This window comes from Mesocricetus auratus, unplaced genomic scaffold (genome assembly GCF_017639785.1).
Source record: "Mesocricetus auratus isolate SY011 unplaced genomic scaffold, BCM_Maur_2.0 Super-Scaffold_100676, whole genome shotgun sequence".
Classification (NCBI taxonomy): Eukaryota; Metazoa; Chordata; class Mammalia; order Rodentia; family Cricetidae; genus Mesocricetus; species Mesocricetus auratus.
In genome coordinates this window covers 148,442,629-148,470,345 of record NW_024429266.1, presented here as the reverse complement: position 1 = coordinate 148,470,345, position 27,717 = coordinate 148,442,629, and the positions used below count along the sequence as shown (strand labels likewise).

At 41.8% G+C, this 27,717-nt stretch overlaps 1 protein-coding gene across 15 annotated transcripts in view; it reads right to left on the bottom strand.

The window, feature by feature from the left end:
• Aak1 (AP2 associated kinase 1) overlaps positions 1–27,717 on the bottom strand; it is a 153,075-nt gene that overhangs the window by 40,927 nt on the left and 84,431 nt on the right. For all 15 annotated transcript variants that reach the window (XM_040737918.1, XM_040737917.1, XM_040737920.1 and 12 more), the window contains exons 4-13: positions 25,077–25,185; positions 23,430–23,572; positions 16,225–16,346; positions 14,475–14,556; positions 13,675–13,807; positions 10,472–10,575; positions 9,303–9,382; positions 4,253–4,407; positions 2,934–3,241; positions 115–342 (exon numbers count right to left, since the gene is read on the bottom strand). In XM_040737918.1, the coding sequence (XP_040593852.1) occupies positions 115–342; positions 2,934–3,241; positions 4,253–4,407; positions 9,303–9,382; positions 10,472–10,575; positions 13,675–13,807; positions 14,475–14,556; positions 16,225–16,346; positions 23,430–23,572; positions 25,077–25,185 (1,464 nt within the window). The remainder of the gene's footprint in view (positions 1–114; positions 343–2,933; positions 3,242–4,252; positions 4,408–9,302; positions 9,383–10,471; positions 10,576–13,674; positions 13,808–14,474; positions 14,557–16,224; positions 16,347–23,429; positions 23,573–25,076; positions 25,186–27,717) is intronic.

The following is a 27,717-nucleotide window of genomic DNA, read 5'->3' as shown; positions in this document are numbered from 1 at the left end:
TACCCTAACTCATACCCCTTGGGCTTCTGTTACCTCTCCCCTTCCCTTTCCCAGTCTCACTGCACTCTATTCAGTCCTGAGCCAACCACCCCACCCCTCACCCCCGGTTCTTACCGCAGGTTCCTGGGCAGCAGCTGGCTGTGCGGCAGTGGCTGACTGTGCCTGAGGCTGTGGTACTACCACAGCAGTCTTCTGCTGCAGGGCAGCCTGCTGAGTCATCAGCTGCTGTTGCTGCTGCTGCTGGTAGAAGTTCTGTATCAGCTGCTGCTGAGAGCCTCCCTGGGACACCACAGGGAACTGAGCAGGAACTGGTTGCTGGGCTGTTGGATGTCCTGCCTGAAACTGCACAGGAGAGTGGCAACAAATGAACCTATCACAGAGCCACATTCACAAAAGACTAATGTCTCAATAACTATAAAGACAACGCTGAACCCAAAGGGAGGGCCCAGCAAAAGCCTGGTAGCTGGGCTAAGTAGTTCAGGACAGGACCCAAGCATTAGAATCATACCAGCAACAACTGTACTGCCAGGCCCTTCCCACTGTACCAGACTGCTTCCCAGGAACAGTTCTAGGGAAGCTCACTCTGAGGCCTGGAGTGAACAGAAGAAATGCTTCCCTGCATGAATAGAATGCCTCAGTGATGTTGCTGAAAGAACTGAAATGTTAACCAGTGACTCCCTTTATGAAATTCTGCAATCTCAAATACCCTATCACTAGTGATTCTCCTCCTCTATGTGTTGTATGTGGAGTCTCACTACATTGCCAAGGCTTGTTCCAAAGACTTGTGGATTCAAGCCATCCTGCTACCTCAGCTTTCCAAATATCTGGGGCTAAAAATGCACCCCCTACCCATCTTTCTGGCACTTCTTTTATATCTCTCTAACCAACACTGCTTCGAACTACATGCTAGGTACTCAACAAAGCTCAAAATAAAAGTGAAGTCTTGGAACATCCCCAAAACCATTACTGAGTTAATTGGGATAGTCCTGGATTCCACGAGTCTACTAATGTAAAAGGTGAGCAAAAACAACACGTAAGAGTATAACGGCCTGTTTACAGCAATAACCAAGACACACCCAACTGGGATTTCTAAGTATCATTCTCATTAAAAACTTGAGAGAAATGGATGACTCAAAGTTGAAAGCAGAATGAATGATCCTGGGACAATCATTACTCTGGCAAAAAAAAAAAAAAAAAATCATTGACCACTGGGAGTCACATCCAAAGGATCTAAAAGTCAATCAGAAGGGACTCAAACACTCTGAGCATGTTTAAAAATGGTGACATATGCAAACCCATGAACTTACAATGATACAAAGCCAAACACTGTTGTCTCTGAATGAACACTGGTGAACAAAGAGCCTTACATTTTTCTTGCCCTTTTCTGTACAAAATGGACCTCAGGGTAACTACATAGATGATAAAAACCAACTCTTAGAAGCTGGTAAGATGGTTTACTGGGCAAAGGCACCTGCTGCCAAGAAGCCTGATAACCTGAGTTTGAGATCCAGGACCCAATTAGGAGAGCATCATTTTGTTATCCAAAGTAGGTTTAAGGATTTGGGAAATATCAACAATGGTTAATAAGCCAAAGAGAAAAATTGAAACAGGCAACACCTAAGCACACTGATGGTCAGGAGACAGCACTGGCCACCCAATGGAATGCAACAGGAAGAACAAAGAACTGACCTGATACTGAGCATATCTCTAGAAATCCCCCATTTAGGTCTGCTGAGAGAGCTTAGCAACTAACTGCATTTGTTCCCACATCTGGCAACCTGAACTCTATCCCTAAAACCCAGTGGTAGACAGAACAGACTCCTGAAAGTTGCCCTTTGACCTTCACATGCATACCATAGTACACAAGGTCACACAGACAGACACACACACACACAAATTAATGAAATGTGTTTTATATATATATATAGTATATATATACACACACACACACACACATATATATATATATATATATATATATATATATCTTGTTTGTTTTTGTTTTTTGTAGACAGGGTTTCTCTGTATTGTTTTGGAGCCTATCCTGGAACTCACTCTGTAGACCAGGCTGGCCTCAAACTCACAGAGATCCGCCTGCCTCTGCCTCCCGAGTGCTGGTATTAAAGGTGTGCGCCACCGACACCTGGCATTTAATTTATTTTTAAAAACTAACAGTTTACATAGTAGATGGTGGAATATACCAAATGTCACCAAAGGGTAACAAAGTCAAGTTCAAAATACATAAAACTTCAAAGAACAAATAGTCTCGTTCCTTCAAAAAATACATGTCAAAAGAGATAAAAGAAGATGTAAAAGATACATAAACCTCTCCCTGTGGTCAGAGGGTTCGCTCAGAGGTTAAAAGCACTTGCTGGGTTTCAGATTCCAGCATCCACATAACAAGTTAGGTGTTCCACAAATGCCCGTAACTCTAACTCTGAATGTTCACAAGTGTATACACTCAAATATATACATGTGCATACACTTATCCACATACACACATCCACATTTTTAAAAAAGAAATCAATCATAAAATAAAGGTGTTCAAAGTTAAAAATACTGTAATGAAAAAATACATAAAAATAACACATTCCTGGTTCAACCAAGAATATCTAAAAGGCTTAACACTAATGAATATTGTGTGCTAATAGGACATCGTTATTTTTCCCACTGTATCTCCTTAGAAAGTAGCTCCTTCATTGAGTGTACTAAGTTGGGGTAAACTCTCCAAAGTTTGAGGACAGAACTGAAAGTCCTGAGAGTTATTAATCTGCACCTTGATGCTTCGGTTTCCACGTCTATGAGAAGTGATGATGCACTGGTCGGTGGCTCTTGGCCATCCTAGCACTTTCTAAAACAGACACCTGCCCTAGCAGGCCTTTCAATAGTAACAATTCCACTCTGCAAAGCAAGGGTCCTATAGACCTCCTCACCGGCTGTGTCTGTGCCTGCTGCTGCTGCTGGTAAAAGGTGCCTGCTGGCTGCTGTGGTGCTGTCTGCTGCTGCTGTGGCTGCTGCTGCTGTTGCTGCTGCTGCTGCTGCTTGAGGAGGAGCTGCTGCTGGTGCTGGGGAGTGGCCTGGGCCTGGGGAGGCAGACCTTGGGGCTGGGTAGAAGGTGTTTGCTGTGGGGTGGGTGGAGCTTGCGGCTGCTTGGGCTGAGATTGTTGAAGAGGTTGACTGGGTGCAGGTTGGGCTTTAGATTGGGGAACACTGGCTAGAAGGCCAGGCTGATTGCTGGGTCCTGCAATGAAAATAAAGTCCATGTAAGGGTTCAAAACTCTACTAGACAAAAATGGCTTTCTGATTTGCCACTTGAGAAATGGTAGAAGCAGGCAGACTGTCCCAAGCTTTGTCCACTCCTTACCATTTTGCCATTTGTGATGTTCCATTTGGAACAGACTTCCATTTCTTGCTAAACCACGTGCCTCCTTCAGAGGGGTTTCCCTTATCCATCATCCCATTTAGCCAACTAGTCCTGTAGTCAGCACCCTTAGTCACTCTTATACACACACAGTTAACCATTCACTTAACATAGTCTTTGTACCAGCTTGCATAGCCACAGCAAAAGCATTCTTTGGTATTTTAGGAATAGCTTTCACAACTAGCATCTGAATGTCTGGCTGTATATAGATGGCCATCAAATTTATCAAAACTTGTTCCTGGTAAAGGCTGTAATAGTTGTGGTCTATGACTTATTATTTTGTATCAATTCCTGTTTAAACAAAGCTCACTCCTCTCATATAACAGAAGACAAGGACAGAGAATGATAAATACTCTAATAAATGTAGCATTAATGAGATGCTATTCTTCTATAGTTATCAAAAAGAAGTAAGCCTTGTTCCTTTAAAGGAGGGAGAAATATATAAAGTAAAGAAATAGGATTGGGTAGATGCAGACAGCAGGCTTCAGAAGTCTTGGAGATAGATCCACCTGAGTACAGAAAGAAGTTCTTCCTTGTGCAGTCACTTGCCATACACATTCATCAGCAACTCAGCCCAGGCTGTGCCTGCAACATTACCATCAAGAAGCACTGAAACGGGCTGGAGAGATGGCTCAGAGGTTAAGAGCACTGGCTGCTCTTCCAGAGGTCCTGAGTTCAATTCCCAGCAACCACATGGTGGCTCAGCACCACTGTAGTGAGATCTGGCGCCCTCTTCTGGCCTACAGGCATGCAGGCAGAACGCTGTATACGTAACAAACAAATCTTAAAAAAAAAAAAAAGCATTGAAACAAGCTGCAAGCAGTCACCGACCTGCGGCCTGAGGTAGGGGCTGGACAGTGGCCCTCTTACGAGGAGTCAGGGCTGGCTGAATGGGAAGGATTCCTGGGTTTGGCTGAGTCTGCCCAGCCTTAGGTCTCTGGCGTGGAGCGATTGAAGTCTCTGTGGTGGGAATGGGATCTGTCAGTCTAGAAAGGGGAAAACGACATTGCTGTTAAAAATGTGGGAAAACATGGCAGATAGGCAGAACACATGATGTTTTACCCTCAGCATTCCTTCAAACCATTCAGATTTGCTTAATCAACACTTCCCCAAATGCTAACTCACCTATAAAGGCAAACACATCAACCTAACAGCTTATCTCTTATCAGCAACCTTAAAGCCAGAAAGCACAGAATGATACATTTCAAACTCTGAAAATACATAACACCCAACCAAAATTACCATACCCAGCAAAGCAATCTTTAAACCTGATGAAGATTCAAGGACATGAGGGGAGGTGTGTATGTGCCATGATGCACATGTGGAGGTCGGACGCCAACAACTTCAAGTTTTGGTTCTCACCTTCTACCTAGTTTGGCACAGTCTCCCACATGCACAGAACTACATAGACCAGGCTAGCCAGTCTGTCAGCTTCCTGCAGCACTTCTCCTATGTCTGCCTCCCATCTCCTGGGAGCAGGACGGTGCTATGATTAGAGACACATCCAGCTTTTACATGGGTCCTGCCAAGTACTGCCTTAATTGAGGATGGGCCATCTCCCCATCCTCAATTAAGGATATCTGAAGACAAGCACAAACTAAGAGAGCTCATGACCACCAATCCAGCAACAAACCCTGTAATTTACAACCGGGACCTGCCCGCATAATACACTGGTACAACGGAGGCGCAAACATTGTGGGAATAAACAACTGCTATTTGATTGGATTTAAGGTTCACTCCATGAGACAGAATCCATGGCTGACAGGTGGCCAAAACCTTGAGACTAGATAGGCCTTGGGTCTAGGGGTACACAGCAACAAAATGTCTACTGGTGATATTTTATGCTTTATTTAGAAATCAGTGTCTTGCTCAGACATCATGAGAGAAGCTTCCTCTTGTTGCAGCAGATGGGAACTAAGAGACCCACAACTGGACACTGCACAGAGTGAAAGGCTTTGAAACATCAGTCCTAAAGGAAATGTCTTCATCAAATCTCTCCCCTCAGGACTCAGAGACAGGCGGAAGAGGAGGCATAAAGATTGTAAGGGGATGGAGGGCACCAATGAAACATCTTCAACAAACATGAACTTATCTATGGCAGCATACACAGGGTCTGCACAAGTTCAAGGTAGATGAGGAAGTAGACATGATTTTCCCATCCCTAACTAAGAAGCTATCTCCAACTGACAACTACTTGCAAAGGAAAAATACCAGGTATAAAAACTACACTTAAAGGTAGGCACCAAGGCCAAGAAGATAACCAAAAAAATGTACTCATTGGTGCTTTTCAAGATTTTTTTTGTCTCATATTGCTTTGTTTGGCATATTTTTATTTTTATGTATTTATTTATGGTTTTTTTTTTATGAGACAGGGTTTCTCTGTATTATTTTGGAGGCTGTCGGTCCAGCCTGGCCTTGAACTCACAGAGATCCGCCTGCCTCTGCCTCCCGAGTGCTGGGATTAAAGGCGAGCGCCACCGTCGCCCGGCTTGACATATTTTTAAAAATCTTACTGGCTTTTTGCTTGTATAATTAATTATGGTTTTCAATTTTGTGTTTTTAATGGGTTTTGCTTTTTGTATATCTGTGTATATATGTGTTTCTTGTGCTTTCTCCTTCTTATTATTCATTTATTTGTTTGTTTTTTATTTTTTTGTTGTTTGGTGTTTTTTTTTGTTTGTTTTTTGAGATCAGGTTTCTCTGTGTAGCCTTAGCTGGCCTCGAACTCTTAGAGATCTGCCTACCTCTGCCTACTGAGTGATGGGATTGAAGCCACGTGCCACCACTGCTGTCGCTTCTCTTACGCTCTCTCTCTCTCTCTCTCTCTCTCTCTCTCTCTCTCTCTCTCTCTCTCTCTCATTTGCTGAGGTTTTTTCTAAAGAGAGAGAGAAAGAAGGTGTGGAGTTGGATGAGCAGGGAGGTGGAGAGGATCTGGGAAATGAGTGAAGGACACAGTGACCAGAACACACTGTATGAACTTCCAATAAAAAAATAATAATTGAGCTACCTCCCCAGTCCCCGAATATACTGTTGAATGACAAGTGAGTTCATTGAAGAAATTAGGGGGAAATAAACAAACTTTTTTTCCTTAGCAATAATTCTTTTACACTTAAAAGAAAAAGTAAAAATGTGACTAAATGTTTCCCCCCACCCCAAAAAGCTGGATGGTAATGGCACATGTATTTTATACCAGAACTCTGGAGGAAGAGGCAGGTAGGCCTCTAAGTTTGGGGTCAGCCTGGTCTACAGAGCCAGTTCCAGGACAGCCAGGACTACACAGATAAACTCTGTGTAAGAAAAAACAAAAATAAAAACAAACAAAGAAAGAAAAACACCACACCCACATACACAAAAAGATAAAAAAGTATTTGGTGGACAAATAAGTTGTAAACACACTGACCAAAGACTGCGAACAGATTTCTTAAGCATGTCAATGTGCCGAGATTGATTTTACTCTATTTATTTGTTTGTTTTTCGAGGAAGGGTTTCTTTAACAGCTCTGGCTGTCCTGGAACTCACTTCATAGACCAGGCTGGCCTTGAACTCACAAAGATCTGCCTACCTCTGCTTCCCAAATGCTGGGATTAAAGGTATGCACCACCAAAGCCCGGCTGACTGTTGAGATTCCTATATAGAAAACAGTGTCCCTCAAGCTGATTCCATCTTGAGACTCTTTTACCAAACCCAGGATTTCCAAAATACACTCTGAGTAATAGTGGGGCAGTGGTTTTGCAAAGAGAACTTAAATTTGGTTAAAACTAGCTGTTATAATGGGCTCTCTAGGGGCTGGAGAGAAGGAGTTATGAGTGCTTGCTACTCTTCCACCCAACCTGAGTTCAGTGGCCAGCCTCTACACAGAGAACAGACAATAGCCCATAACTCCAGCTCCAGGGGATCTGATAACCTCTTCTGACCTTTGTACTCAAAGGACGTATTATACCTATGGACATACCACCCCCCCACACACACACATAAACAAAAATAAATCTTTTTAAAAGGTAGGGAGCTCTCTACAGTGAAAAGTATGCAGATGAACTTACCAACAGGACAAATGGAAGAAATAAGCAGTCCAAAATAAAAAAGAGTTTAAAATTGGGGTGACAGGAACACCATTTCTCAAATATGCACACTCTTTTGTTTTCCACAATAATACATTTTCAGTTGGACACAGAGTTACCAAGGTCAAGATCACATAGCACAGCCTCTTCTGCAACCTGATTATATACAGAACTGGCTACAGGTGACTATCTGTAGACAGGTGACAATCTGGCATTTTCTAGAAACCTTAAGGAATAATCGTCTCTTTGACTACTTCTTGATATTGCTGCTTTGAATATGGGTGCTGCCACATTAATCCATGAGATCATGGTTATGTCATAAGGTAGGAATGTTAAAATCATGAAGAAACCTGGGACCCAGGAGCTTCATGGAGCAGAACAACCCGACTACCTTTGGTGGTCTGAATAGATGTTCCCACAATCTCAGACATTTGAACACTTGATCCCCAGCTGGTGATGCTATTTGCAGAGGAAGTATGTCACTGGGGTGGACTTTGAGAGCCTAAGGCCTTGCCTTCCTTACAGTTGCTCATGCTTGCAGTAAATGATGTGAGATCCCAGCATCTGGCTCCAACCACCATGCCTCCTGCTTGCTGCCATGCCACCCCATCATGACGAACTCTTATCCTTCTGGTACCATTAAGCCTGAATAAAATACTTTCTTCTATAGTTGTTTTGGTTGTGGTTCAATGGATAAAAACACATACTGCTTTTGCGGAGGTGCTGAAAGTTAAGTTCTCAGCACTCATGTTGGGTGGCTCACAACTCGTGTAACTCAAGCTCCAGCAGATCCACTATTCTCTTCTCACCTGGGGGAGGGGGCAGCGCACTTACCTTCATGAGCACATAAATCACATTTACACTTAATAAATAACCAAATAAATATTTTAAAAATACACATAGTTATCCAGAGTCTTTGTTTACAGTCTATTACTAGCATTCCCTTGCCATGGTAGGAAAAGGAGGGGCAAAGAACCTTCTGGTCACCCATAGAATTTTTCATTTGGAATCCATGTAAAATGTGTCTAGCAGACCCTGAGCTGTGACAGGTGTGAAAACTAATGTAAAAGTCCAGCCCGGTATGTCTTGAAGCCTTCCTTCCCATAGACTCTCAGGCCCCAATTCCCAAGTGCAGGGAGTCTAGTAGGAAGGGACTCCTCTGCTGCCAGCTCTAGGATAAGAACTTCCGCCATCCTTCCGGAAGTGGTACAGTAGTCTGGGTCATATCTACCTTCTCCTCCCCTTCCTCTCTGAAGTGAGATTTACACCTCCCAGTTACCCTCCTAGGTTTTTTCTGGTTTGCCCCCTGTCTCCTCTAACTTGGGTACCTTCCTTTACTTGTTTAATCCTTTCTTGCTATCTGTTCTTGAAGACCCTAGGTGACTCCTATGTGATTAGCTAGGACCTAGAAGGATCTTTTGTTGTTCATGGACTTTCATTTCAACCACACTTTCCTAATATGGCTGGAGCCAGAAAAGAAAGGAATGTGTCAGACTAGGGTATAAACATGGCTAACCACCAGCTCAGAAACAGGTTAGGTAAATTTTCTACCAACAACCCTTAAAGTCTGGCATTGCCTCAACCTAGAAAGCCCCTGTATCTACTAATAGATTCATCTGTGAGGTTGCTGAGTCCTTTGAAATGTAGATCTCAACATTTTATTATATCCCTCTGGCGTTCCAAAGAACAGTTTTTGCATAGGGAGACAGAGTTTGCTTTCCTGGTACGGAGTGCTTCTAGTCACAGAAACAGGATTCCAGCAGCAGGCACCTCCACTGAGGCTGGCACCAAGGACAGTGCAAGCTCTTGAGGGTGTTTCTCACCTGGCCTTTGGCTGGGTCTTCTTTACAGCTGCCTCACTGGCTTTCACTGGTTCAGGAAGTTTTGCAGGAATGGGAGAGTTCTAAAAAGTTTAAAGAATAAAACATATGAATTTCTTCATAAATAATAAGCAGCATGAGGTCAGGTATGATGACCTATGACAGTAATCCCAGGACCTGGGAGGTTGAGGTAGGAGGATCATGAAATCAAGGTCAGCCTGGGCTACACAGTAGGATCCTATTTTAAAACATAAAATAAAAATAAAAACTCTAAACAAGGAACAACTAGTCTGGGGTCTTCTACTATGACTTCTAGGACCTCATCTCCCTGAGGGAAGGGAGGCTAGAGAAATGCATGAGATGTATCAAGGAAGGAAAATGCCCAAGAAGAGAGACAGAGTAGCAGGGTGAATAGAGTCTTGTCTCAGGAAACAAGGCAACTGATCTCTCTAGGGAATCACAACAGACATGAGTCTCTCAGTGAGCTGTGCAAGTTGGAACTTGGTCACTCTACTCATAGCTCAATTCCTAGGCATTAGAGGAGGAGGTTGTTAATGTTCAGTGCAGTTGTCTCACTCACATAATTAAATTCCATGGGATTTATAGTAACTACTTTACTTGAATGTTCTGTAGTTGGTAAAGCAAGGGACATAAATATTCTTTGAATCCAGAAATTAAAACCCACAGTGACTCAAAAATAACAACTAGTTGATGTTTATTTCCTTTAAATAGCACCATTTTAATGAACTCATGGCAGCTGTGGTTACATGCACAAGACCTACCCAAGATCTAGTTAATCAAAATTCTAGAGAATCATGAAGCCCCACATCTTGCTGAGGAGTTGAGCAGTTGATGCATGTTGAGGGAGGGTTATTTGTTGTTGGAGATGTAACGACAGTAGGTAGCCAGAGCTCAGGTGGATAGCCCCACATCTTTGGGCATACAGACAGAACTAATAGGATTCAGTAAGTTATTTAAAAACAAAAAAGAAAGAAAGGGAAATGACAATTTGGGAAGGGGTAGGCTAGAGAATGTCGTAGAGGAATTAGAGGGAGGAATCGGGATATATATGATCAAAATAGATTGTATATATGTATGAAATTATCAAAGAACAAATAAAAACATCTTTAAAAATTATAAAAGCACCATTTAAAAAAGCACCAGTCACATACCTGTACATTTGGAACTGGGCATTCTTTCTTGAGCAGTTTAAACGAGAAGTAAGAAACCTGGTAAATATCTGGCCTTTTGTCAGGGTCTGGTTCCAACATATACCCTAAGGCAGACATACAAAAACTTATTCCATAATATCTTAACAGTTGTTGTATCAGCTAGATAACTAAGACTTTTCTACTATCGAAGTTGAGTTGTGTTTTAAGTATCAATTCTCATAAAAGCCAGACAGTTCAATTAACCCTTTTCCTAGCAACAAAAACAAGAAAACTCCTTGAGCTGTAGCAAAGTTACTTGAGGTTCATATCCTGTGCCTTCAGACATGCTGAACTCAGAGTTTGGTGGAAGACAATCCCCTAGGTTCTGTTTCCAGGTCTAAAAAAACAAACTCATGAATGTATTTACTACTCTTGCTGGAGAAATGAGCTAGTTTTTAGTTGGAGGAAAATTAAGAAGCTAACATACTCAGCTCTATAGACTGCCTGTCTATTTACAGATCCTTTAAGTGTCTCTGACACTGGAAAATTCCTCAGGAGAAATCTTTGAGAAGATGCAAGCACATGTGTAAATACATGCAAGAATCAAGACAATTTACTGCTTGAGGAACAAATGAACTGGGAAGGAAGTTCAGAAAACATCTGTGAGGCTGAGCCTCAAATGGCCTGGCCAAAGAGACAGGACAAAAGTTAGTCATGGGTGGGCAAAGAAAAAGGCAGTCAGGCAAGAGGACAAACGCCAACAAAGGCAAGCTTAGATAGAGGTCAGAAAATGAACACTGCTACGTAGAAACAGGAGCCCAAAGGCAATATGTCAAGATGGCTGCCTGGGCAGGACAAAAACAGAATACAAAGTACCCTAAACACCATACTAAGAATCAGAGGCTAATTGTGGGACCACTGGCAAGCCACTCAAGTTTACTCAATGGGACATGAGAAAGTGACATTTCCTAGGAATAATCTATGGTAGAAATATACTGGAAGAATGAAGAGAGAGTGGAGAAGCTGGGGACAGTGTATCAGGCCATGATCCACCAGAGTCTGTGCATACTTTGATGACAATAAAGAGAATCAAGACAAGTAATTGAAGAGAATCAATGACAATAAAGAGAATCAAGACAAGTGATTGAGGGACTGGAGAGATGGCTCAGTGGTTAAGGAGCACTGGCTGCTCTTCTAGAGGACCTGAGTTCAATTCCCAGCAACCACATGGTGGCTCACAACCATCTGTAATGAGATCTGGTGCCTTCTTCTGGCCTGCAGTATACATGTAGAGCACTCATACACAATATCTAAACAAACAAATAAATAAATATAAAAAAAAGACAAGTGATTGAAGAGAACCAATGCAGCATAGGTCAGCTTCTTCCCTTTCTCTGCTCTTTCAGACCCAGAGAAAATCATATGCTATCTATCCAGGCATGGATGGCAATGCCAACAAAACAAAGTAAAGAAAGGACAGTCTGAGGAAAGGAGTTGGGGAGGTAACAAGAGACTGAATTTGAGGCCTTTAATTTAGAATCTTCAAATGATGGGGGATATCCTTCTGTATGCTGTGAATATATGGTTCTCTTATTGGTTGGTGAATAAATGCTGATTGGCCAGTAGTCAGACAGCAAATATAGGTGGGGCTACCAGACTAGGAATGTTGGGAAAAGGAACAGAGACAGAGTCGCCAGAGAGACTCCATGTAGCCACCAAAGGAGTAACATGCAGGAACATTATGGGAAAGCTACAGCCTCATGGCAATCTGTAGTTTATTAGAAAAGGGTTAATAATTAACAGAGAGCTAGCCAACAAGAAGCCTGACCCATCAGTCAAACTAATATAAGCCTCAGTATGTTTATTTGGGACTAAACAGCTACAGGACCTGGCTGGAAAGAAACACCATCTTCCTTCAATGAGCTTGCCCACTAAATACAATCCAGAAAAGTGCTATAGTCACTCATAAAGAACTGTTTTTCCAACATGAATGCACTGTTACAGATGTTAGAAAGGAAAAGTAGGAAAGAAAAAGAAAAGAGCTATGAGTAACACCAAGACCAGCTCTTCTGTCCCATTTCTTTCCATACCTGCAGTCCTAGGACACACTGCTTTGATTATAAACAATCTGATAGTCCTCGAGGTCCACATTCCTATCCTATAAACACCCTATCCTCCTGCTCATTGAGAAGTGGAACAATGGGAACAGCAGTTGTGGAACTTGAAAATCATTTTGTTTCTTCGGTGGGTAATATGGACAATGACCCTTAAAAATCTACAGGTTTTGCCAGGCTTAGTAGAGCACACCCTTGATCCCAGCACTTGGGAGGCAGAGGCAGGCAGATCTCTGTGAGTGTGAGGCCATCCTGGTCTACATAGTAAGTTCAAGGACAACTAAACCTACATAGTGACATGCTGTCTCAAATTAAATAGTTTGATTAGACAGACAGAAGTCCACCAAACCTACAGCTTTTGAGAATAGGTGAGGAAGAGGTAGGCCTCAACACAGGTCAAACACCACCTCACTTCTCTTTCTCTCAAACTGGGTAGCTCAGGATTTATGGTCTATGATGCCTTTTAAAACTTGGTTGCTAAATGTCTTGTCTAGCATTTTTAAAGATGAGTTTTTAATAAATCTGTTTCTTTAGCATTTTGTACAGGTTCTGGTACAAAGTTTACTTTTCTGCCATCTGGTTAGTGGATGTTAGTACATATGCTGGCTATAATAACACAAAGGAAGGAAAATCTTCAGAATTTTAAACAAAACACTCAATGTAGATTCTTGCTGTAAAAACCTAGTGATAATCTAAATAAGAGGAAAAACCTGGCTCCATGGAATTATATGCCTTAATTGCACATTCATTCTAGTAGCGCAATCATGCTCACTTGAGTTGCTTTACAAAGATGAATTTCTTATCCCTTGATGTGAGTCAGCTGGATTCGGAGCTCTTATGCAGACTGCAGAACACAGCAGCATCATGCTGCTCGGAGCACAACTACCATCCCCATTTGTGTGGCTGGCTCAACCATGAAGCAGAGCTGTTTCCCAGCAAAAAGACCAACTTTTCTAAGTGAACACTGCCATGCTATCACCATTCCCAAAGTATCAAATGATTTCTTTACCATTGCACTCAATCTTATTTCTGGAATTTAATCACTTATCCTCCAATCTATTCTTAGTGATTAGAAATAAAAATATGAAAATGGAAACTTGAAATACTTACTAATAAGGCAGTGCATGTCTTGAGAATATCGGGAATTATCGGGAATTGTGAAGCTTCCATCACAAATTGCCACCTGGCTCTCCCCAAATGGCAAAGTGAAGTAGCATAATTTATACAACAAACATCCAAGAGCCTAAAAAATAAGAAATCAGATTGCAACTAGTGATTTATTTACTGTAAAGCCAGTGATCTGCTTAGAGAAGTCAATACCAGCCATGTTTCCAAGCAGAAACAAACCCCACATAATATTATTACCTATGTAACACTTGAATTTAGAACCCAGGGTGACAACCTAGCATCTGAGTTACATTTTATCTATGAGAAATAAAGATTGTTTCACCTGGTTTATTATTTAGAAGTATACCATACAAATGAAAAGCACTGGAACAACATGCAAAGCAGGTTTGTTTTTTGTTGTTATTGTTATTTGTTTGTTTGTTTTTTTTAACCCCATATTCCAAGAGGCTATGCCTTCCCCTCACATCAAGAGTGCTGGAGAGATGGCTCAGTGGTTAAGAGCACTGGCTGCTCTTCCAGAGGACCAAAATTCAATACCCAGCACCCACATGGCAGCTCACAACTATCTGTAACCCCAGTTTTAGTAGATTCAACACTGTCTTCTGAGGACAGACACTGCACACACATGGTACACAGACACACATGCAGGCAAACACACACAAAAAAAAACCCAATAAAATAAAATAAAAAGATTATTATCAACAGTGGGCAACACGGTGTGCTCAGGAATCAGCCAAGGCCTGCTGACATCTGGCGTGTGGGATGACTTAGTTGACACATACCCAAATGTCTGCCTTTGTAGTGATGATTTTGCCACTGTACAAGTTGACCATTTCTGGGGCTCGATAGGACAGCGTTGTGTATCTATAATCAAGAGATCCATGGTTTGTTAAAAATATCAGTGTTATAATTAAAATCAAGGAGAAGCAACTTTTTTCACATTACTAGAATCCAATTCTCTGGTAGCAATCTGCAGAAAAGCAAATTAAATATTAGTACAAATAAAATGAAAGACTCTCCTTGGTACAATGATATTATTACATCCTCTCACTCCTAGGACTTTGGGTATTAAGGTACTCAAGACATAAAGGAACTAAATAAAGTCCTAAAAGCACCCCTTTTGGGGGGTCTTCACATGAAAAAATTCCCCTATAAATCATCATAGTCTAATGTTTTGAAATTAGTTTTTAAAATAGTAAGCCCTTAACATGAGACTTAGAGATGCAATGTAAGCAGCATATCCTGAAAGTGAGCCCTGCCTGGGGTAGGGTTTCATGTGTTCTCTCTGGGGAGGGTAATGTATGCAGTGTGCATGTTCATGTGAGTGGGGAACAGAAGCTGATACTGAATGTCTTCCTCCATTGCTTTCCAATTCATGTCTTGACACTTGCTAGTGTGATGAAGCTAGCTATCCAGCTTGTTCCAGAGAATCCCTGTCTCCACCTCCCAAGTGCTGAGGTTACAGACAGGCCATGGTTCCCATCAGGCTTTTCTATGAGTGCTAAGGATCTGAACTTTAGCCCTCATGCTTGCATGGCAAGCATTTTATACATTGGCCATCCTTCCAGCTCCATAAACATGGGTTCTTTGAGGCTAAAACTACAGTGTTGTCTTTGGCTCAAGAAACAGTAGTGTAAGCACTTGTCCCAAGTGAATATCTTGACATTACTAAACACTCAACTAAGCTGCTCTGGTATCTGGCCCCAGGGAGATTTCTTTGGGTGCTTTATCAGGGCCTTGGAAGCAGTCTTGCCTGAGGCATGGTTATCTGAGTGATACACAAAGGGGACAGAAGCTCGCCGTCTACAAGTTCATGATGGACAGCTGATTTACTAGAAGCCATAGTAAGTGTATTATGCCTAGGAAACCTAACATTATAGGCACGAGGTTCCTATAGGAGTCAAAAATCTAAAGAGACTTCCTGTCAAGTCCCTGATTCAGTAACTGCAGAGGTTTCGGTAGCTCTCTTTACCACGAGGTACTCAACCATTCTCTAGTGGTTGAGTACCTCATGAAAAAGGAAGTAGCACTTTACAGTTCAGTAAAAACCACACACCTGTCTTAGTCATGATGCCATCCTGTGACATCCCTTGGAAATATCATGGTACTTCAACAAGTATGTACCACCATTTAGCCTCTAGTTTCCCTTTGGGTTTTTGAGACAAGGTCTTGATATGTAGCCTAGGTCAGCCTTGAACTTAAATTCTCTTGCCTTAGCTCCTGAGTTGCTGGGATTATAGGGATATATCACAACTTCTCCACCCTCTCCAGCTACCACTCACATTTTTATGGATGTGTGGCACTATAAATTAAAATACGTGAATACAGTGACCACAGGAGCATTGAGAAAGTTCTAAGATTCTTCTGCCAGCTTCCACATACAATCAAACAAACAATGCCACAGTGAACAGTCACTTTGGGAAAAGGGTAACCAGCCAGCACCATGTTCTTCTCACTGCTTCACCCATAAGCTGAAAGAGAATGTGCTCATCTGATAAAGGACAAAACTCCAGGAAAGGAGAAAAGGCTTACTTCTTAATCTCATCTTCTACTGCATTGACTCCCTCGGCCTGTGGGTTCTGGAATTTGTTGGTGGCACTTCCAAAGTCACACAAGACATAGTGGCCTCGGTCATGCAAGAGGATATTTTCAACCTGAAAAACATCCCCAAACCACCCAATCCAAGATGCCACTTAGTAATGGAAAAAGGCTAGTTTCAGTCACATAACAAAAGGTTTCACTTTCACAATCATATTAGTGTGCACAGAGAAGTATTCCTCACCATGTATCTTAAGAGGATTCACCCCAACAAAAGCAAAAAGAAACACAGAGGAACATGGTAAAATGTAGGCAGAGAGCAAAATAGTGGGAACTACACTGTTGGAAAGCCAGGGCCCCATTTCCATGCCTAGCCAGCTACAGCCAGTCACATTTCTCACCTCCATAGTAACAGTGATCATGCTTTCAAACTCTTGCTATACTTTCAATTTAGCATGCTCTCCATGATCCTAGACTCTTATCCAACTACCAAATAATCATTTGCCCTTCAAATCCCAGTACAAAGGCTACCTCCTTTTGGAAGCCTCCCCAAGGACCCAACTCAGAAAAATACCATTTCCCCATTTCCCTTCAGTGTTTCATTTTCCATGCTGTCAATTGCTTCACTTTTAAGTGGGTATAATGATGTCTTTACTATATTAGGTTGAGATCTTCAGAACTGATGTTTTTCATATTAGTTACTTCTCAAAGTGATAAAATGCCTGGTGATAAACGAACTGAGGGTTTGGGTTGTTTGTTTGAACTTTTAAACAAAGGAAATCTTTGGGTACTAAGTTTAGAGTTTTAACTTAGTAGAGGATATAAGAACCAAGATCTAGGGCTGGAGAGATGGCTCAGCCGTTAAAAGCTAGGCTCATGATCAAAAACATAAGAACTAAGACCTAGAGAAGCACTTATGCCCATGAAAAGAACTCCAAAACAATGGGCACAGGCTGAAGAAATGGCTCTGCGGTTAACAGAACTCACTACTGTTGCAGAGAACCCAGGTTCCAATCCCAGCACCCACATGGTGACTCACAACCATATGTAAACCCAGTTTCAGGGGATCTAATACCTTCTTCTGGCCTTAGTAGACACCAAGCATGCACATGGTGAACAGATATACAGACTATACATATAAAATAAAAAATTTTAATTCAAATTTTTACTTATTATTTCTGATTTTGGTTTTTGAGTCAGGGTTGCTCTGTATGACAACCTTAGTTGCCCTGGAAATCTCTCTGTAAACCAGGCCTCAAACTCACCGAGGTCTGCCTGCCTCTGCCTCCCGAGTACTGGGATTAAAAGAAACACTGAGCACAACATTGTCATGATACACTGATTAGCTCTTGTTGTATGGAAATGAGTGGATTAGAATGGGGGAAGACAGACCTGGTTATACATGGCAATAAAATAGCAGCCAAAGCCTAAAACCCTTGGTACGCCCTTAAAACTGTAGACTCTATGGTCCTTTTCTTCATCCCCACAGACTGACCACCTTGGGAAAACAAGGCAAATAGACTATAAGCTCCTCAAAGACAACCACCTCTCAGTCACAGCTAGAATCTTCTTTGCCCAATTATACTACAATTTTAGTACAGAAACTATTGAATAGAATTTAAAAAAAGACACATTTAATAATCTGGTTGGGCATGCTACATTCAAGGACCATTCATGTTCCAGTCAAGACAGGAGTTAAACACTCAAGCCCTACTGGTTCTTTACAAATATCTGAATGAGTAGGAATCCTCTTGTTTCTATTGTTATATCTAAATTTTTCTCTTAATTCTTCTAAAAACTGAATTAAGTGTATTTTTAGCCTATATTTTCTAATTCTAATTATTTGAAATCTTTGCTGCAAACTGACTACAGATTATTGTTTCTTATTGAACTTCATATTTGGTGCTACTGTGAAGAGTTTTAATGTTGTTTTTAGGTGGTGTCCTTTGACCTTCGTGTGTAAGGAATATTTTAAGTCTGTGGTTCTGCTAGAGAGGATCAGAACAGCAGTGCTAACGACACTCCGCCTGTACTGCTCACCTAGAGTTATGGAAAGGCGGCAGAGATGGCCATGAACCTAAGTAAATAGGTTCTTATGATGAAGAATTCTTCATCACAGAATTAAGAATTATGAATGACTGGGGTAGATATGTTCCCCTGAAATTAAAGCTAGGGCAGAAAGTATTTTTACTACCTTATCTTTTTATAAAGGTCACCAATTTAATCTATTTACACAAAGAGAAACTATCAAGCTATACTAAGCATAAACTCACTTTAAGAATCCAAAATAATAATACCAACAAAGCAACACTCAGAAATAACAGACACCATTTGATAAGCAGTAGCTACTGCCAGTATTACTTTACTCTGCAAAATTGTGATTCCTGTCTTACAGCTGGAGAAAGTGAGGCTCACAGTAATTTAGTCAATACTATAACATACCTAATAGTAATAGAGCTTGGAGTGAACCTAAGCCATGTAACTCTAACAAAATACAGGCAACTCCATTTGCTGCCAGGGCAGGAAAGTCAGAAGCAGATCACTCAAGATCACCATGTCCACCTCCAGCTCTGAGCTGTGGTAGGGGTTGTGGGGACATGGGATTGGGCTCAGGGGCAGACTTTCTTAACCCTTTATATTCAGAAATGCCCCTAGAACGGGAATCTAGACAAGAAGTCAGCCATCCTTCCCAGCCGGATGTTTTTGCTCACACTTGCCTACGCTTTCTTTATACTGTCTAATCTGTCCCTTTACTCCATTGCTCCCTTTCCATTAGCCAAGTGTCGGCAATTCACGAAAACTTTGCTGGCAAAACCTTCCACAACTACCCTAAAACATATGTACAATCTATTACCCACAGGAGGGAGTTGGAAAGGCCTTAAGGCCAAACCTAGTCATGACCACAGGTTACTTATTCTGTAGTGCACATGTTGCAGTTTGTTTACAAAATGCCCATCAAAAGGTTCCTGTGTTAAAATCTTGGCCTGCAGCTAGTACATCCAAGCATGAAAGTGTTGATTTCTTTAATGAACTGATACACACATGAGTTCACAGCTGAATGGGTTTTTAGGAAGTAAATTACTAGTTATGCAACCTTATAGGTTCTCTGGTCCCCAGTCCCTTCTTGTTTCCTTCTACGTCCTATGTAGGGTCCCCATCATGATATTCTGCTTCACCTCAGCTCAAAACAATGAATCAGGTGACCCTGGACTGAAAACTCCTAACTACAAACAAAAATATTTTTTCTTCCTTTTGTTTTTCTCAGGTACTTTTCTCAGCAATGAAATCTGGCCAACATAATATAGCTACCTTTTCTCCAGTGGCAGAGCCAAGCAATTCAATGAGACTATATGACTATCATGTCTAAAACATTCCTATCTACCCTTCTGCTGGCAAAGTTTGCCAGTGTTTGATCTGGCTGATGATTCAGAGTTCTCCTCCAGATCTGTAGCTGACTACTGACATATTTATGATTGCCTTCCCCAGTACAGTGCAAATCCTTTGGGCCAGGGTAGTGTATTAGCCTATGAATCCCTCACAGATCCTACACCAGTGCTGTACTTCAGCAAGCACTCTTAAAAATCTGCGAAATCACTTGATCTGCATTAGGTAGAGATGATTTTCCTCCCAGCCTCATGTACCCTACAGGACCTATGTGAAATCATGCTTCTCCCAGTTTATGCGTCCTCTCCCTTTCCAAGTCAGATTCTATACTTGTAACATGGAATGTTCATCTGTCTAGAAAACTAAAACAGTTCATTCGTAATAAATGCCACAGTAATTACAACATCAAAAAACCCACTGGGGAGTGAGGAATTAATCAGACAAAGCAGAGTAAGATGAGGTACATTATTGGCCTGAAATGAACAACACTAGACAACTACCTACTTTGCCCACCTGAGGGGAGGGTCAGAAACTCTGAAGGTGAAACTGCTTGTTGGCACCCCTGTATTTTCCATATCTTCTCAGAGTGTCCTGTGAAAACCTGGCTACTCTCCATCATCACCGCCACCAAAGCACTCAACAATGACAATGGACCCAGAGTGGAAGACTTCAAGAGTATTTCTGATGTTTGACCTTAGTTAAATCCTCAAGTCTCTTTTGGCTTGTTTCTTCTCTGCAAAGAGGGACTGATAACATTTCCATCACTGTTACAATGAAGTAAGTAAGGGAATATATGTCAAAATAAACTGTAAGTTCCCTGACAAATATATTACTCCCATTCACTTATGAAAGAAACATGTTTGAGTTCCTACAATATGTCAAGTACTCTTCTAGGTTCAGGGATACAGCTATAGGAAAACAAAATCAATCCAGTCTCTTCTGGAGCAGTGCTAGGCTGGAAATGTGGGACAGGGGTATTAAACAACAGTGCTGTCACTTTTGGGGAGATATGTGTGGCTTTGGAACAGGTAATGAATTAAGAGGTAAAACTAGGCAGAGGAATAAAGTACTGAGGCAGGACTGACGTTACTGTCAATGTCAGTACCACATGCCAGAAATCGATACCCCATGCACTTTTACTTACAGTGATCATGTAATCCTTAGTAAGCTTTGCTGTCCCCCTTAACAGATTAAAAAAAAGACAAGCCAGTCAAACACTCAATTTTCCTGGGGTCTAGATGACAGGGCAGGATTTAGCACCAGGCTTGCTGACTTCTGAGACCACACTCAGTAACCATGCTGATGTGTAGCATGCGGTTAATGAGCACGGACACTTCAGGCTGCTAAGAGAGAAGGAAGGGGGCAGAGTACGGACAAAAAGACTGGGGAAGACTATGTAGGAGGCACTTGGGATTTCTAATTTTAGGAGCTCAAGAAAACCACCATTTCTCTCATCTTTGCAAAGAGAAAGCATAAAAGAAAGTGGACGATGAGGGCAGAGCATGAAGGAAGAAGAATAGGTCCAAGCAAGGGCAAATAGCCATGGGAAGGGCAGGTGGAAGGCAGCAAGTTAAAGGAGCTTAGTGAGGGAGAGAGCTGACTAGCATTCACACACACTAGCAGAGTGCGAGCATTCACAAGCTCAGGCAAAGCCCCAAGGATGCAAGCTTGAGACTGGTTGCCATTTGTAGTCACCCTTATGTTGATATGCCCACAGTATCTGACAGAAACAACTTAAGGGAGAAAAGATTTATTTTGGTTTCCTGTTTCAGGGTATTTTCATCTATCCAGAGGGGAAGGATTGGTAGCAAGCATTACATCACAGTAAATCAACCAGGAAGCAGAGTGGCTGAAGCCAGGGCCCAGGCTCTATCTGTTAAAAGGCTTACCCCTAGGGATCTACTTCTGTCAGCTAGGCTCTTCCTCCTAAAGGCCCTGCTAGCTGGGGGAAATGCATTCAGAACAGGAGCTTGTGGGTGACACTTCAGATCCAAACTACTTACTGCTGGTCAACACTTCAGTTTTCTGAGAGTCCAAGCTGCTGATCTTATGCCCAGCCTAACAGCTTAAGAGCCTTATTGAAGCTGTCCCTTCAGATTCTCACAGAGCTTTTGCTGGGGCCTCTCTTTGCCTCAGCGTTACTCTAAACAGCTTGGCACTGAGGCATTTCAGAGAATTGAATACCTCTGAGAAACGTGGAGGATTAGAAGAACACATCTTCAAGAATGTGCCTTTAAATTTAGGGTAAGAGCCCTTACCTTTCTATACTCCATGAGATCAAAGTCTCTTTTGTGACAAAAAAAAGTGAGCTCTAGGCTTTTTCACCTTAATATATTTGTTCATCCTGAACTCTTTCTTGCTTTTCCTTAAGAACACGGACAACTAGCATAAATTAACACAAGACAAATTTTAAAAAGAATAAAACAGGAAAAACAACCTCTATCTCTATTCTGATCTGATAACTTAATTAGCTGTTGGTGTAGCAGTCATGGTTTCTCTGGCAAGGTTCTGGACTTGCAAATAGTAAAGGCTGGAATAGGTGATCTTCCCAGATTTGACCCTATGGTTTGCAACAATGACCTTTATCTTCCCTCAAAGAAATGAAAATTAAAATTGTGAGGAAGTAAATGAAGCATTTCAATAACATCTGAAGAGAGCTCTTGCTTAGCACAGTACCTCTACTGTGATTATTTTCAGAACATAAACAGTCTAAGGACTAGAACACTTTGGGTTCGTATGCCATAGAGAAATGGAAAGAGAGGCCACACTCATGCTAGGCAGGGCAAGTGGCGCTTTCCTCAGTTTTGCCTGTGAATAAGCAGACCCCACCCAGATTAGCCCAGGTTCACACAGTTTACCAACAGGCATTGCTATCCAGTTTAGAGAGGACAGAACCACACAGCTCGGAGAGGTCAAATAATCTGAGCTCAGGAGCTTGAGCTGATACCTCAGAGTCTGGGGAAGGCAGGGTATTGTAAGGTCAAGTGCTGCAGGGAGACAAACACTCAAAAGTGCCCTTGCATTTGGCACTGTCACGCAATGTTCCTATGGTCTTACAGTTCTGCTGCCACTGCCCACGTGGTGGTACAGAGGCAGAGAGTAATATGAAATCTCACATGGAAGAGCTGGATTTAAATGCTGACACTACTGTTTCCTATTTGTAAGGCCGTGGGCAAGACACACAGTCTCTCTGCTATTTAGCTTCCTTACCTGTAAAATGTAATGGCGAATGTCTAAGTACACATAAAGTTCAGTAGAATATTTAGCACACAGTTGCTACTCAATAAATGCTAAGCTCAATACTAATCAGGTGCCAATTCTATTGTGCAAATGCTATCATGTGACTTCAAAATGAAACACAGAGAAAGGTGATGGCAATCAGGATCAATTATTAAAAATAATTAAATATGAAAGAGAGCTGGGGATACAATTCAGTGGTATATTACTTGCCTAGCATGTGTAAGGCCCTGGGTTTAATCCTTAGAAATAACAACTCTGTGTGTATGTGTAATAAAAAATAAGCATAATTATGTATAAGCTACTTAAATTAACATATTAATTTTCAAAACCATTAAAAATTTAAAATACAGTAATAAAAATGAAAACATGTGAGCTCAAACATTTGAAATTTTAAAAATTCTAGAGGCTAGTTAATAAGTTGATACTTGTATTGTGCCTTTGCTTTCTGTTTTCTCTCCCCAACTTCATTGTGAGCCCCAAACTAGAAACTGTGTCCTTCCTACTCCTCAGTATGTGCTCCATCCCAGGGACAGACATAAATTCAGTAAAAACACAATCCACAAGCAGTCTGTTACCTTCAGGTCCCGATGGATAATAGGAGTTTTGCACTGATGTAGCCGGGCAACAGCCTCACAGGTGTCACAGAATATTTGCAGTACTTCATTCTCTGTAAAGCCTGTTTGTAGACGCTGGTTCATCAGGTTTACCACCTGGCCTCCTGAGACAGGTACAGAGCAAGGGAAAGGATATTAACAGGCAGACACATCACTTGGACGAAGGCACTGACAGCTGTCCAGACAGAAGTGGATCACTGCCCAAGCCAGCACTAAACCCCAGGAGTCTCAAGTCTCTGCTTGAGATTTGTTTTCTTACAACCCAATGTCTCTTCTGACGCATCAGAACCAGATTATTCTATTAAGCACACAGATGTGAACTTCCCTCGTTGTATCCCCAAGATTAGAAGCAGAATTGACATCATAGTCAGTTATTGCTGCCTGACAGTCATGTCTCCACAGTGTAGGAGATGAGGCCAAGCCTGTCATGTCTTTCAGAAAAAAATTAGACAGCACAACAGATCCAGGGAGTGGGGGAAAAGATGGGGCTATTCCCACTTTGAAGTCTTCAACTCTGGGGGAACTTGGTCTCTCTGGGAACAAAAGACTGGTTACCAATCTTTTTTTTTCCGAGACAGGGCTTCTCTGTATAGCTTTGGAGCCTGTCCTGGAACTAGTTTTTGTAGACCAGGTCTTGAACTTTGTGGTCTTGAACTCACAAAGATCCACTTGCCTCTGCCTCCCAAGTGCTGGAATTAAAGGCATACGCCCAGCTCTGGTTACCAATCTTAAACAAAATTATCCAGACCTGAGTCCTCCTACTGCCTGGCATCTAAAAGGTCCTATGCAAAAAAGGAACGGTCAAAAGGGAATAAATTGTCAAATTCAAATTTGGTAGAATTTTACAAAATCGGATTAATAGTCAACAAAAGCCAAAACTACTGGTTAAAGTCACATTTATAGGGTAAGGAACAATTTATGGACAATATCTTTTAAAGTCATAAAATGTTATTGGCACTAAGGGCAATTACAAAACAGGGCATCAAACAGTAAGGCAATGACCCAAACCTATAAAGTCAGCTGCTTAGGCCAAAAGAGCCAAATCTCCAAACAATGGGTGCATGGGATGTCATCAACTCAACACATTTGTGCTACAGTCTCGATTTCTCAGGACAAATGCATGAAACTTCGAGGTTTCATCTATTTACAGTTGGAAACAGTAGCACCTAAATGTAGCTTTACTGGGTATTATAGCCCCAGAGCAATAAGAGGGTCACAGACAAAAAGAATTTTTCTACTCCATCACAGGATGTCAGTGGTGTGAGTGGAGAAAAGGTAGGGAAGCTGCAGTTTCTGCACTAGGCTTTTATTATGTGCCTTCACTGCTAAAGCCTCATAAAGAACCCATTTTTTCTCAATCCCATGTGGTTCCATTTATATACACAGCTAAGCCTTTCTATACCTAATGAAGACAGAGTCTGGAATTACCTATCATTTTCAATTCTTTGTACCATAACCCTTGTAGTCATGAAAATAACCAAGAGCAGCAAAGGACTGCATAGCTTTCCCATCTGTGAAACCAGGGCATTATCTTTGGGGTGCAATGGTCCCCATGCTCTTGACCATTAAAGTGCCAGAAACAAGAGCTTCAGTAGGCTCAACACACACCTCTGCAGAAGTCCATGAGAATGAGAACTTCCCATACGTCGCCACTGCTTACATTGTTGATACTAGAATCAATGTAGCCCACAATGTTCTTGTGCCCTGATAGGTCCCTCTGTGAACAAGAGTGGAGAAGTACATTGTCAGTTATGGACACAGTAGAGCAGAATTAGCCAGCTTGGTTCCTTTAGCACAAACAATGTAAATATATAAAAACAACACTAACAGTGTAGAAAAGAGAGAGTGATATCAAGAACAAGTTTCTGGTGGTCTGGTGGCCCGGACAGATCTCCAACAGCAATTCCACTGTCCTGATGAACCACAGCACTCTCCAGAGCTGCGGCTCTAGAGTGAACCACACACAGAACACTGACTCGGTCACCACATAAGCACTCCACCTAAACCAGCAGCAAGGACTCCTATAATATCCAGAAATACTGCAGAGGACACAAACCACAACAACTATTCAAATGTAAAATTTTAATACAGAAAAAAAAAAAGATTGATGCTTCTGTTTACGGGGGCAAAAGTGAATTCAGCTTGAATTTTTATTCTCTCCCTCTCTCTCCCTCCCCCCTCTCTCCCTCCCTCCCCCCCCCCTCTCTCTCTCTCTCTCTCTCTCTCTCTCGCGTGCGCGCGCGCGTGTGTGGATAGGGTTAGAGAAAGATTTACTACCTGCAGCATTTAACAAGAGTTCTTTCCAAAGCAGTGTCTTCCCTGAACAAAGGAATAACAAGGGCTTTAGCTGGGAAGCCTGCACAAATTCATAAAGGAAAGGGCATATTTCTGAACATGCTCCAATTTGACTTTTTAGCAGTTTCCCTTTAGGAAATAATATGAAAAGAAAAACTGCCTTGCAAGATTTGAAGGGATTACAATATCATCTAAAACCGATCCAACATTTCGCTCATAATGAAGCTGTTCCCGATGACCAACTGGAATAGAAGATGCAGCATCTGCTGAACTGCTCACCAGCTCTCAGGGCTGTCACTCATGGGTTTTCATCCTTCTAACAGGTACCTACTAAGCACCACCCAGGCACTGGAAATCACCTCACATCTTGAACCCCAGAACAGATATCTATGGTGATGATACTAAAACACGTGGCCCATGTTGCAGATATCTATGATGATGATGCTGAAAACCAATGTCATTAAAAACTAAGTTGGGGAAAGAAAACATGAGGAAATTGAATATGATTTTTATACAGATGCAAGGTAAAATTAAGATTTGCAAATTAATTGTAACACACTATTTTACCTCCATTTAAGGGCTTAGGGGACAGTGTAGAAAACACACAGTTCCATAAGGCTGTGTGTTTGACTGAAGCTTAGGCTCTGGAGTGGTCCAGTGGGACAGTGGAATTGCTCCTGGAGATGTGGCTGGGCTTTTCGGAGTCCTTGGGAAAGCTGTTCCTGACTACCCTAAGTGCAGATTCCAATGCTCACAATGACAAAGCTAGCACAGAAAGAAACATCAAGCTGTCATGTAAATACCTGAACCCTCAGCATCAACAGGAACACCCACTCCACTTTCTGTGTTGTGGACTACAAAGCAACTCTGACAGAACAGCAGACCCCAAGAAAAACAGACAATGGTAGGTATGTGCCTACAGGAAACTTCTGGAGACTGGGGTGAGAAAAATTCTGGAGAAAAGATGGGATGGGATGAGAATATAATGAGTTGAACAATGTCTGTGGATCACTTTCTCAGAATATCTGTGTTTCAGAAGAGGCTGTCTCAAAGGAAGAATTGCCAGGAATTGTGAAAACCATACTGGATAGTGAGAACCGTAAGAAGATACAAAGACATGGAGAGCTGGTGGGACCATTCTACAGGTCAGAGAGATGAGGTTAGGATTACAGTTAAGGGGTGGAACAGATATTATTTTCCTGCAAAGGGGGGCAGGGCAAAGGTGGTTGTTACACATTGTGCTAAGGATGAAGAAAAGGGGAATTCAAATGGGCTCAGAGCTATGGTTTTGTTTTTGGTATAGAATAAAGTCATCTTCAAAATAGGATGAGAAAGAAACTTTATGAGGCAAAAGCCTCAGTGAACCTGCCTCACTCAGGTCACAGATCAGAAAGATACAGAGGCTAAAAAATAGACTCCAGAGCTCAAATTTTATAACCCAGAAGGCATTCAGACCCCATCCTTCCCTCTACTTTTCTTATTGTGGACCTTTTTAGAACTCATTTCCATTTACATGGTCCAAAAAGCAGGGATAACTGCAAAGAAACTTCTTTTTAAATTACGTGTATACGTATATGTCTACATGTGGGTGTGTGCATGTGAACATACATGCCCAAGGGTCCAGAAGACCCTCTTGATAGACTGGAGTTTCCTAAAGATGAAAGAGGGGATAAGTTTTTTACTTTGGAAAGAGGTACTTGGTGCAGTGTGGTTTCATTTTACTCTTCCTTTCACCTCTTCATAACTCTGTATTTATTTTCTAAATCTTCTGGGCAAACAAGCACATCTCTAGTCACCAGTCAAAGAAACTGTGGGCTGGCCCTCAGTTCTAGTGGAGACCTTGCTGAGCATCTGCCACCTAAGAAGTCCAAGATACTTTCTCTTCCCCACACTAACATGTATTCACCCCTTCCACACTGCTTAGTTTTCATTGTCAACTTGACACAAACTAGAG